Genomic DNA, 12,025 nt, shown 5'->3' on the forward strand with positions numbered 1-12,025 from the left:
ATTCCTTTCCTTCCCATCCCCTTTCTTTTCCTTTCCCTGATTTCCCCCCTCTTTATTCCTGAGTCATGGCTAGGTCGGGCAATGACTACCCTCGTTCCAATGATTATTCTAGGCAGTCTGAGTCTCATGAGGAATATGCATGCAATGACGCTACTGTTTTTTTTTTCTTTTTTAGTAAGTCTCGTCCTTTGTGCACAGTAGGAGGGACAATGCTTTTTCAGTGCGCAATTCGTCACTAACCCGTAGAACGTAACGTCACTCCGTACAGAGACACAGACGGACGCCCCTACTGGCAAAAAGCCATAACTGCACCTATCAATGAGAGATCGGTGGAAAGTCCCAGCCTGGAAATCCCCTCAACCATCCCCGGGCTTTCCGTTCCGTTCTTTACAGTTGCTTCGCAGGATCTATAGGGTGCTTTGACAGAGCGTACATCGAACACACCGAAATAGATCTGGTTGAGAAGACTGAATGGCGCCGTGGACATCTGTGGTTGGGCAGACTGAAGTGGCAGAAGACCCTGAGCATCCTTAGGGCTTTGTTGGTACCGACATATTGCACAGGTAACACTCACGCCTTTGCTCTCTTTTTCTTGTAACACAGTAATTAGTATTCTCCATTTTGGGACATATTTCTTAATTTAGCACGATGCCTATGCGTATATTGTTTCTGAGGGACATGGTGATAGCTTTGCGAACGACAGTAGGCGCCATGGCTTTGACAGCCATTGTTTACGAAGACGTCACCCTCTCAAGCAATTAAAAGGCTTTTAACCAGTAAAATGAATAATTCATGTATCGTTGTACCTTTGCTTGTGGATTGCACGAGCCGCAATGTTACATTGTCTCAGAGGTTGCTGATTGACGAATTACGTAACCTAAACGTCAGCAAAGTCTGACTGTTATTGTGTTTGTGTGGCACCCGCAGAGCGCACCACTGTGGCACTGTCTGCCCAAAGTCTGCCCCTGTAGGAATAGAGGCTGCTGCTACAATATTAACAATGTTAAGCCAAATTTTGGAAATGTCCTTCCTTGGTAACAAAATAGTAGTAGGCTAACTATTGTCTGTGCACAGTGACTGTAACTAGTCCGGTAGGACATCATAGCACTAGTCCAGGTGTCGGACAGGCCAAATGAGTCTACTCACTGACTCGTGAAGTCTGGCGAGAGAAAGTTATTTTAGACAATGTACAGCTAAAAGTTAACATCATTATCACTTCTGAAAGCAGTTCCTGTTTTTGTAGCTTGTAAATCTCACAGCTCTTTATTTTATGCAGGTTTCCAGGGTTACTGAAGGTTGATTTATAATTCATGGCATATACCGTAGTCATTACATTTTAGACCTATATCACAGTCAATGATCTTCATGACTGCTGTGTTGGTGTGTGAGTAAGGTAGCTCACTGGTCTCTGCCAGTCTTATGTCCTATAGCCTGACTGTCCCTAAGGTTTGTCACTGTTATTATCAATTTCTACAGGGCATAACATGGCTCATTCCAGCTAGGCCTTTACAACCTGTTGGGATATTTAGTTTCTGAAAGTTTGAAAATAACAAATAACTCAAAAAAGCTCTTGTGGTCCCCATCACAACGATCTGTGCCCTTCTAGGAACAATGGTGACTCCTCCTGGGTTGATGCCAGGTTTCATTTGTGTATCCAAGAGTTCTCCATTTTTCTTCTCCTCAGTTCAGCGTTGGTGCTAGTCCGCGTGGCCAGCACCATGTCCCAGGGACAGAACTTCCTGCCCAAGTTCCTGTTCGTCAGCAACTTGCTGAAGGCAGTGAAGATCCGCGAGCGCGTGCCCAACGATGTGGTGAAGCCGGCAGCCAGCGGGGGGCTCATGCACCACCTGCGTGGCATGCACCGCTACACCCTGGAGATGATCGGCATGAGCCAGTTCCCCCAGGCCTTCCGAGAGGTGGTGCAGGCGGCCATCTTGGATCGAGCCATGCAGACCTCCCTGGAGCAGGAGAAGAAGCTGAACTGGTGCCGCGAGGTCAAGAAGATGGTGCCCCTCAGAACCAATGGTAAATAACCCTCCTAATAACCCTCCTATTACACTGCTATTTTCTCAGGCACGGGGATGGCTGTTGTGTCATACATTTACGAGAGGTCAGTGGTGGCTAAGGTGAAGGTATGGCAGGATTACAGAGGGTTACAGTTTGGGGTTTAAGGTTTGTGATGGTAGCAGCACCCCAGGTGTCCCACTCAGATGCTCATTGTCAAGGTTTCTCTTTTCTGTGGAGGAATTCTAACGTGTGAGAACTAGATGAGTCAAGATACTTTAAAATATGCTTTCAGAAATGACCCATTCACACATTTACAGTAAGTGAGACTCATGTCATCCTTCCACTTTCAGAAGTGCGACATTCATTGACTGCTGTTGGTTTTACTGCTGTCTGCCTACCATGACGTCAGAACAATAGCCCCAAACAGTAGGAAGGGATGTTTGAAAGCATACAGCAACAAGATTGTTGACGCCAGATATTTGAGCCCGTCTGGGAAATTCACAGTCACATTTTCTTTCAGGCTTCAGATGAACTTGTTCCATTTCGATGGGATAACACAGCTTCCTGTATGTGGACTGTGAATCACTGGCCTCTGTCCTTTTGTAGATTGTGAAACCATGTGTTCCAGTAACTCAGTCAAGCGATGAGGTATTTTGGGGGTTTCTGATGAGTGGTGTCTTGAGAAAGACCCCTAACATTCACATGTCTCTGTTCTGACCCTGCTCTTGCTCTATGATGACTGGAAATTCCTCCCAGTAATTCCCTGTGCAGGTGTACCTAAGGCACAGCGGGGGGGTATAAGTGGTGTATGTTGGGGCGTAGGGATATGATGTGTCTTAAGAAGTATGTGTGGAGCGGTAATAATGTGTCATGGGCAGAATGTGGAGCTTTTCATGACCCAGAAATCACTTTGAGCTGGAGTGTTCAATGCTGAGTCACACAAGCACACAACATCAGGTGACCAGAGGACAGGGACAAGGACAGGAGGAAGAGTCAGACAGCCTAGCAGGTAGGCGGGCGGGCCGACAGGCTGGTGGTCAGGCACGCAGGCTGACACAGATGAGGGCAGAAGAAGAAGACAGAAAGCCATAGAGGCGGACAGACTCTTGGACAGGACGCACGCCTCAATCCCTCTCATTCATGGACAAAGTATTTCCTCAGAGTGTCTAATGCAATTCCGGTCTGTTTCCTAATGGATGGGATTGTTTAGTATGTTTATGGGTATTTCCCAGATTATGTTGCATGTGTGTCATGTGTTCTTGTGGGTAGGAACAGGATGCTTTTTCAACAGACAGTTCTTGAGATTTCTGGAATGAACTGGTTCCCCAGGGCTTGATGAGAACTTGGTTAACTGGTGGCCATCACTGATAGATGTGGCTACTTGTTTGACTACTGCACAGACATCCGTGTGGATCATAAAACAGTTTAAAGAACGTTTGAAGCCGTGTCAATGGAGGAGGGGGTTTTGCACATAGTATCTGGGTATTTTCTCTCAGAAGAGAATATTTGTACAGAATGATGCAACCTCTGGGTGGAACATGAAGGTGACCTGAGACCAGAGCCTGAGACCAGCAGAAGCTTGTTTTTGGCTTCATTGGAACCATGTTTGTTCATGCAGAAACCTAAGTCTGTCTTACATTCAGTTTTCTCAAGCTGCTGAGAAGCTAATGTTAAATCTGACAGAACTTGCTGAGCAGACAATCAAAAACAGAATGTGTAGACAGTACTTAAAGGTAGTGTTATTTAATTATAGCCATATGTTCCTACACTTGACTTTGGACTTCAGACCTTACTAAGGAGTTGAGGCGATTCAATGCAATGCAGATTGTGTGACGTTGTAGCGGTTGCTATGGATTCCAGTTGTCACCGTAAGGCTCAGGTGTACAGCGGCGCAGAAATAAAGAAACAACAGAAACAGAGAAAGAGGAAGGCCAAAGGTGTCATGTGTCACATTTGAAAAAAAACTTCCTTCTTTCGCTGGACAACCAGTGTATGTACATTTTACATGGCAACACACGCGGCCCACCCCTGAAGTAAGACCCCAGTGGTTGGCTAGGACGACCGCCAGTGGGGAGCCCAGGCTCTGCCCCTTTGGAAAGTCCAGAGTTGGTAGGATCAGAGGGGATGAGTGGAATGGACACTCACAGCATTGACACACACACACACACACACACACTACTTATCAGCTCAACTGGGGGAAATTCCTCTGCTAAGTGTAGCAGTAAGAAGGGTTTTTCAAACCAACCTCTCACACAAACACACACAGGCATGCAAGCACACACACACACACAGATACACACTTTCTCATGTTTCCCAATGACAGAAAGACCCAGCCCTGTAATGAGAGATAACATTTAATTATTGCGTTTTGTGGTCAAGACACTTTAAGAGTGGTGTAAGAGCAACGTAGGTAACTTATGTAAGTTACTAAATACCCTAGAAGGCCGTATGTGTGCACACAGCTTCCAGAAGTGAATGAACTGTACAGGTCAAAGTTTACTCTACTTGTTAAAGACAAATGAGTTTGGGGGGCTATCTTGTTGTTATTATCAGACCTATGCACTTTGTAAAGCTCTCTTTTGGAAGTGTCTTTGGATAAAAGCGTCTGCTAAATGAATACATGTAAATGTCAAAACAGAGAGGTGAAAGCCCAGCTCACTAACGAGGACGCCGATAGAAACAGGGCTCCTAAACGTTTCTCAGGCTTGTCTCACCTTTCCTCTATGAGAGACGAATGGTCCGCTACGCGACGCTAACTCCCCTCTCTCCCCTCTCTCCGTGCCACGGTGTGTGTGTGTGTGTGTGTGTGTAGGGGATGGGAACTGCCTGCTCCACGCTGCGTCCCAGTACATGCTGGGGGTGCAGGACACAGACCTGGTCCTGAGGAAGGCTCTCCAAGGGGTTCTGAAGGAGACTGACACGGGGAGCTTCAGGGCTCGTTTCCAGACTGAGCTGCTCCAGTCGCAGGAGTTCACCCAGACAGGCCTGCACTACACCACCACGGTGAGGAGCCCACTCGCACGCAGACACTAATGCACGCACGCAGACACAGACAGGCCTGCACTACACCACAACGGTGAGGAGCCCACTCGCACACAGACACGCACGCACGCAGACGCAGACACAGGGCCTGTTACAGACCGGATCGGTGTCGTTAATGTTCATGCTGTGGTTGTGCCGGGGCAGAACTGGGAGGAGGAGTGGGAGAAGATAGTCAAGATGGCGTCTCCCGTGTCCCGCAGCAACGGGCTGCAGTTTGACTCCCTGGAGGACGTCCACATCTTCATCCTCTCCAACATCCTCCGCAGACCCATCGTCGTCATAGCAGGTGGGTGGGGCTGCGGGGTCAGGGGTCACGACTTGAACCTCGCTGGTCTACGTGACAGAGATGCACGGACATGGCAGAAAGAACCAAGTATCAGCAGGCAGGTCATACACAAGAAACTCACAGTCTGGTACGAGCAAAACCTATGCTAGGAAATGGAACATTTATTGGGAAATGGTAAAGTCAGTAGTCCTTTGTACCTACAATATAAAGTAGGAATTACCAAGCCCCACCAGACAGCGTTTTACAACAGGTAGTTTACACATTGTAATTGCCAGAAAAATACCCCATTGTTACTATATAATTAAAGGAATAACCAGAAAAATACCCAACATCTCCACATGACAGCCCGGTAACGACCAGGTAAATACCAGTGGAATCAATCTGGGAACATAAACAGTTATTAAATGAGAGAGGGAATTCCCTTCCCCTATCCTTTGTTGCAAGCAAATTGGCTAGTGAACTCTGGGAGGTGAGGGGAGAAGATCAGAAAAGTGCATTAAGTCGGGATTCAAACCCATGCGGCACCATAACCTGCCATTGAGGCAGGAATGTGAACCATCTGACAAGCACCACACACTTGTTGTCTAGCTGTGTCCCCTTCCTGATGCCTGTACCCCTACAGACCAGGTGCTGCGCAGCATGAAGTCAGGCTCCTCCTTCTCGCCGCTGAACGTGGGCGGGGTCTACCTGCCGCTGCAGTGGCCTCCAGGGGAGTGTTACAAGTATCCCATAGTCCTCGGCTACGACTCACAGCACTTTGCCCCTCTCATCACCATCAAAGACAGTGGACCAGGTGGGGAGCAGGTCACTCGTTGCTGCTAGTCAAAGATACCAGTCACTATTTATACTTGTTACTGACTATTAACTGTCACTCAACTAACTATGTGTGTGTGTGTGTGTGTGGCAGAGATCCGTGCGGTGCCCCTGATCAACCCGGGCCGGGGGGGTTTCGAGGAGCTGAAGGTCCACTTCCTGACGGAGAAGGAGCAGCAGCAGAAGGCCCGCTTGCTGCAGGAGTACCTGGTCCTGCTGGACATCCCCGTCATTGGCCTGGGCTACGACACCACGCGCATCATCAACGCTGCCCGGTGAGGACCCACGGAGGGGAGGGAGGGGGGGTGAAGGAGACGCGTGGAGGACCCTCTGTCTCATGATGATGACACCACACCACTCCATGGCTTCAGTTATTGCGCTGTTGGTTGTTGAGTGTAGTTGTTGTGTGTAGAGCTGTGGTGCTGACCAGGCGTGTGTCCCTGTGTGTTCAGGCTGGATGAGGGGAACCTTCCGGAGGACATGAACCTGATGGAGGACTACCTGCAGCTGGTCAACCACGAGTACAAGCGCTGGCAGGAGGACAAGGAGCAGGTGTGGGCGGCCCAGTCCCAGAGACCCCCCCCTTCTCCGTCTCCCAGCTCTCCCTCATCGAGATCCGCTGCGCCACGCCGCGGTGCACCTTCTACGTCTCCGTGGACACGCAGCCCCACTGTCACGAGTGCTTCGAGAAGCGGCAGGCCAACGGGCACATGGAGGCGGCGCCCACCAAGGGAGGGGGCCAGGCGGGGGTGGAGGCGGAGGCCCGCGGGGGCCGGAGCAGCCCGCCGGGCCGAGCGGTCGTGTCCAGCCCCCGCTCGGCCCCTCCCACGGCGCCCAGCCTCAGCCTGTACAGCGAGACGCACGCCATGAAGTGCAAGACGCCCGGCTGCCTCTTCACCCTCAGCGTGGAGCACGACGGCCTCTGCGAGCGCTGCTTCAACGCCCGGCAGAACGCCCCTCCCCCGGCCACCACCGCCCCGCCCGCCGCCCCCCCTGGGGCTCCCCAGGGCCTCCCGCTCCCTGCCCACCCCGGCTGGCCTCAGTGGGGGGGCCGGGAAGGCGAGGCGGAGAGGTGCGGCATGTGTCGCCAGGAGGTCTTCAGGGTGTTTAATGGGCTCTGCACCCCCTGCATGCAGAGGACTGCCACAGAAAGGGGGGAGCCCCAGCACATCACCCCCAGGACTGAGGCCTTGTCGTCGGGCTGGAGCCAGCCCCGGGACTCGGAGAGGTCGACCACCTCCGTGCTGAACCCCAGCCTGGCCCCCGGCCACGGGCACACGTCAGCCTGGCAGACGCCACTGGCACGACCCTGTAAGAGGTCGGGTTGCCAGTTCTTTGGGACGCCAGAGAAGCTGGGCTTCTGTACCATCTGCTATGTGGACTACCAGACCAACCATCGTAAGTTAAACCCAGCCTACAGTTAGCAGCACCCGTCATTTAAGAGTTCTCCAATATTCTGGTTTGTAGTGTCTGACGAGTGGTGTGTAGTGTGGTTGTGTCGTTTGGATCCATGTGGTTAGGGTTAGTTTTAGGCAGAGTGAGTGACTGGGAGCTTTTTGAGCCTGTGTGAAGTTGATTCTCTCTGACTAGTCTCTCTCTCTCTCTCTGTCTCTCTCTCTCTCTCTCTCTTTCTCTCTGTGTCTCTCACTCTCTCTCTCTCTGTCTCTCTCTTTCTGTGTCTCTCTCTCTTTCCCGTGCAGAGTTAGCTCTACCCCCAGCGCCGACACAGAGCCGCCACGCTTCGGAGGCCGGCTTCCAGAACGCCACGCGGTGTCGCGGCCCTGGCTGCGGCTCGCTGGGCAAGGCCATGCTGGAGGGCTACTGCAACAAGTGCTACGTGAAAGAACAGAGTGCCCGGCTCAACCAGGCCGCCATCCGCACCCCGCACTCCCCCCCTATGGTCATGGTGAGTGCAGCCTGACCTCATCCAACATCCTGTTGACCCCCATCTCTGCTCCTCTACCCCCCACCACCCCGACCCACGGCCCTGGTATAGCTGCTGACATGGTGTTATATGCTCTCCTTCCCCTCCCCCTCCTCTAGCGAGCTGCCAAGCCCAAACAGTCCCAGACGCAGACCCAGACCCAGACGCAGACGCAGACCCAGACTGAAACCCAGACCCAGACCCAGTGCAGGCGGAGCGGCTGCAGCAACGAGTCCCCGGGCTGCACGGACCTGTGTCCGGAGTGCCACACGCGGGGCCAGAGGGAGAACCGCAGGGCCCAGGCCCCCAAGGAGAAGTCCAAGCAGAGGTGCCGCACCCAGGGCTGCGACCACTACGCCAACCAGGAGAAGCAGGGCTACTGCAACGAATGTGACCACTTCAAACAGATCTACCGTGGCTGAAGCCAGGGACTGTACCCGACCTAGTTGTGCCATCCTGTGCCCACCATGCCAGTCAATGCACCACTGTTACAAGGACCCCCTCTCCATGTCAACTGTCTTATGAGGGTGGGGGAGGGGGCGACAGATGACCTCTTAGTGCAGTTCTATAATCTTACATGTATAGGAGGGGGAACCTGTGTGACTACTGACTAGCTAACTCATGCCTACATTATGTATCTACCTAAGGACACGATCCATCACATTTGGACAAAATGATTGTATGTAAAACCACGAGCATGAGATATGCGTTGCTTTAGAATCCGGCCAAGGAATACCATTTGTCTGTGTGTCTGTCTGTGAAGCAGCTACTACTGTAGTTCCTAGAGTCCCAGTGGAAGTTGGACCTGACCTCTTCTAAGCAGTGCCTAGTCGGGCCAAACCAACAGTGCACTAGCATAACAGGGAAGGAGGCTGGTTACCGTACAAACCTGGTTACTGCATACATGTGACACGTAAACAGGTGTACCTCTGCCAGTCGTCAGTCCCACTGTAAACTGCTGATGTACAGTGTGTTTGTGTGTGTGTGTGTGTGTGTGTGTCTGTGAGAGAGAGAGCTGCAGACACTGGACAGGCAGGACCCTGACAGTATGGTGCTACCTGTGCAGAAATACATCCCTCTTAATAACACAGAGCCTGTGTGCGTGCGTGCGTGCTTATGCATGCACATGTGTGTCCCATTTTAGTCTGGATGATACAGTAAATCTAGATGGCAGTAATACTCCACCTTCTCCATGGCACGGTGCAGAGATGTTGCCTTAGTGGTTGTGTGACACTGTTTGCTGTTGACCACTTTTATACTCTGGACTACAGAACCCCAGTCACTGCTAGCCCTGACAGAGTAGAGCAAGGTTCGAGTCTGGTCTCAACCTGTCCTCCACGGAACTCCAACTGTTGTTGACAAGGCCAGTTATTGACTGAATTCAGTTAACGAACAGATAAGAGGAGGAGGAGGGAGAGGAGGAGGAGAAGGAGTAGGGGATTGCCAACAAAGAAGGGAGTGTGTCAGAAGGGAAAGAGAAAATAACACGAGGTGAATTCCCCGCCGCTGTTCTCCAACCTCTCACCTCGCCCCTGTAGCAGAGCAAACACCACGCCCCTGTAAGGAGAAAGAGAGCGAGAGAGAGAGAGACAGGCAGGGAGGGAGGGGGAGGGGACAGATGCAAACAGGTGGAAAACATGCCTTTGGAAGGTGGGAGTCACTGTTCTCCTTCATCTCTTTGCACGGCCACAGTAGTCTGGGTCCCTTGACGGGAAGTATTCCTTGTCAGGCCCTCAGTCTCCATGCCTCGTCTGTAGCCCTGCAGTGATGTGCGCCTGTAGTCGGTAGGATAGTTGTGACCCCTCCGGTTGGCCGGTTCTCCTCTGAGGTCTGCTCACACGATGCCTCGGCCCTAGACTCGCAGCAGTCAGAGATCTCCTGACAGATCTGGGCTTTCTACAACTGACGTTTCTTGTTTTTCCTCATTCCTGCCAAACAAACTTGACGTGCCATCACCTAGCCCGGCGCTGCTGCTCTGCCCTGCTGAGGACAGCCTGCCTGTTAGATACCTGCTTAGCTGGCGTCTGTTGACGAGAAGACGTTTTGTGACAGCCTGGCTCTAGATAGAGAGATGTGCTTAAATCAGAGGAGAAACTCATTGGGGCAATTAGCAGTCAGCTTGCCAAGGGTTCTTGAAGGTTTCTGGGTCTGAACTGGATTCATAGCATCACAGACTTGTTGCACAACACTTTATAAGCTGCTCTGGAATCTGGCTCGGTACTTTGATATGCGTAGGGACATTCCAATGGTAGACATTGCCAAGCAAAGCTGTAACAAAAATGCAAAGGTGTAAGGTCAGTTTTGTGTAACCTTTCAATAATAGGGTATTGTACGACAAGCCTTGATTTGTTTGTTAAGTATTTATTCATATCAAATATCTGTGGTGTGATTATTTATATGTTGTCCTGAAATGAATTATTTTTATTAAGAAATCTGAAACACTGACTTTTCATTTTGTGTGTGCGTGCATGTGCGTGCATGTGCGTGCATTGTTCAAAGCAGTACTCATTGTTTTGCCAATTTGTTCTACATCTTACGGTATCACTTACACTATTACACTGACTATTACAACACTCCTCAACCCTCCACAACAGATGTTTCCCTATGAGTGATATTGTCAGCAGTTTGTGGAGGCATAAAGAGGGGACACTGTCAAATAATGAATCATTCTGATATAGAGTTTGTAATCATGCACTGCATCATTCTCCCCCCCCTCCCCACGCATTTTCCCCTTCTCTGTCTGACCCTCCTCCTGCTCTACATCCCCGGTACACATAAACTCACTCATGCTCTGCTGTTTGAGATTTTCTCAGGTAGTTTCAGTCCCTGCTCTTTCTAACAAAGTCATTCTGAAAGTGAACCCAGAGCCCACAATCTCTCACACCCATGCCCATCTGACAGACGGTGCCTGGAAAGCAGGTAACACACTCCCCATTCCCTTGATGTTGAGTCACAGCAGAGAGGAAATTGTTCATCAGGGATGCCTCAGATGCAGGGGGAGGGGGTATTTGATCAGAGATTGGGGGTATCTGTAGACATTTAAAGAATGTGTGGGAGGGAGTGTGCGTTTGTGGCCACAATGTTAACTTACAGCTACCAAAAGATAAGCAGGCGCGTTACTTGAATTTAGCATTGCATGCAGTATTTGTGTCATCTGCGTTTTAACACTCACTTTTATTTTGACACATTGGCCTAGTTTTAATGCATCAGGTGCCTGGTGTTCTGAACATTTAGGAGGAGGATAGCTCAGCGTGTTAGCAGCTGGTTGACAACTGTGTCTTCTTGAAACAGGAAGTCTGTCTTTATGTTCCTATCCAGCAGGAAGTGGGTTCCTCACCTTTTAAAGCCACCCTGACACTGCTGTGGCAACTGGAAACAAAACACACCAGTAGCGTATTTGAAGAACTGGTTGCTTAGTTACAATCAGATAAACGTAAATGAACTGCTTCACTGGCCTAATTGTAAACATGGAAACACAAATACGACACACAGCACACCCTATTGTTTACAGGTGGATAACCACAAATGTGACGAGCCAGATACACTTTTTTATACATACCATGAGCTCAGAAACAATAGGGAGTCAGCAGTTATGTGTCTGTTGGCCGACATGTTGAGAACCCAGTTTCACTCTGCATTCACAACACTGACAGAAGCTGCAAATTCATGGCCACTCTTTTTCTAAAAACTGATGATAGAAAATATGTTTAAAAATATATTCTATAAGTGTAGTGCCTTGCACTGCTGCCTTGCAGCAAATTCCTGGCTTCAGTCCCATCTGGGGGCCTGTCGGTTCTAAGATGGGCTACCTCCCGGGCCTTTTCTGCGTGGAGTTTGCATGTTCTTCCCATGCTCAAGTGGGTTCCCTCTGCAAAAAAAACAAAAACATTATAAAATATGCAGAACCGATTGCTTTCCTGCCCTTCTGAGTACCACTGATGTCGTTGCAGCTG

At 50.3% G+C, this 12,025-nt stretch overlaps 1 protein-coding gene across 1 annotated transcript; it reads left to right on the forward strand.

Moving 5' to 3' along the window:
* The first annotated feature begins 322 nt into the window (after positions 1–322).
* tnfaip3 (tumor necrosis factor, alpha-induced protein 3) lies at positions 323–10,511 on the forward strand. The gene is given in 10 exon segments (XM_084710157.1): positions 323–563; positions 1,685–2,025; positions 4,820–5,010; positions 5,194–5,335; positions 5,958–6,128; positions 6,243–6,423; positions 6,601–6,731; positions 6,734–7,546; positions 7,849–8,054; positions 8,192–10,511. Coding segments are annotated over 9 exon segments (2,445 nt in total). The 5' UTR covers positions 323–563; positions 1,685–1,718; the 3' UTR covers positions 8,495–10,511.
* Positions 10,512–12,025: the final 1,514 nt, after the last annotated feature.

Source organism: Hypomesus nipponensis, chromosome 11 (genome assembly GCF_054491055.1).
Source record: "Hypomesus nipponensis isolate SF chromosome 11, ASM5449105v1, whole genome shotgun sequence".
Lineage (NCBI taxonomy): Eukaryota > Metazoa > Chordata > Actinopteri > Osmeriformes > Osmeridae > Hypomesus > Hypomesus nipponensis.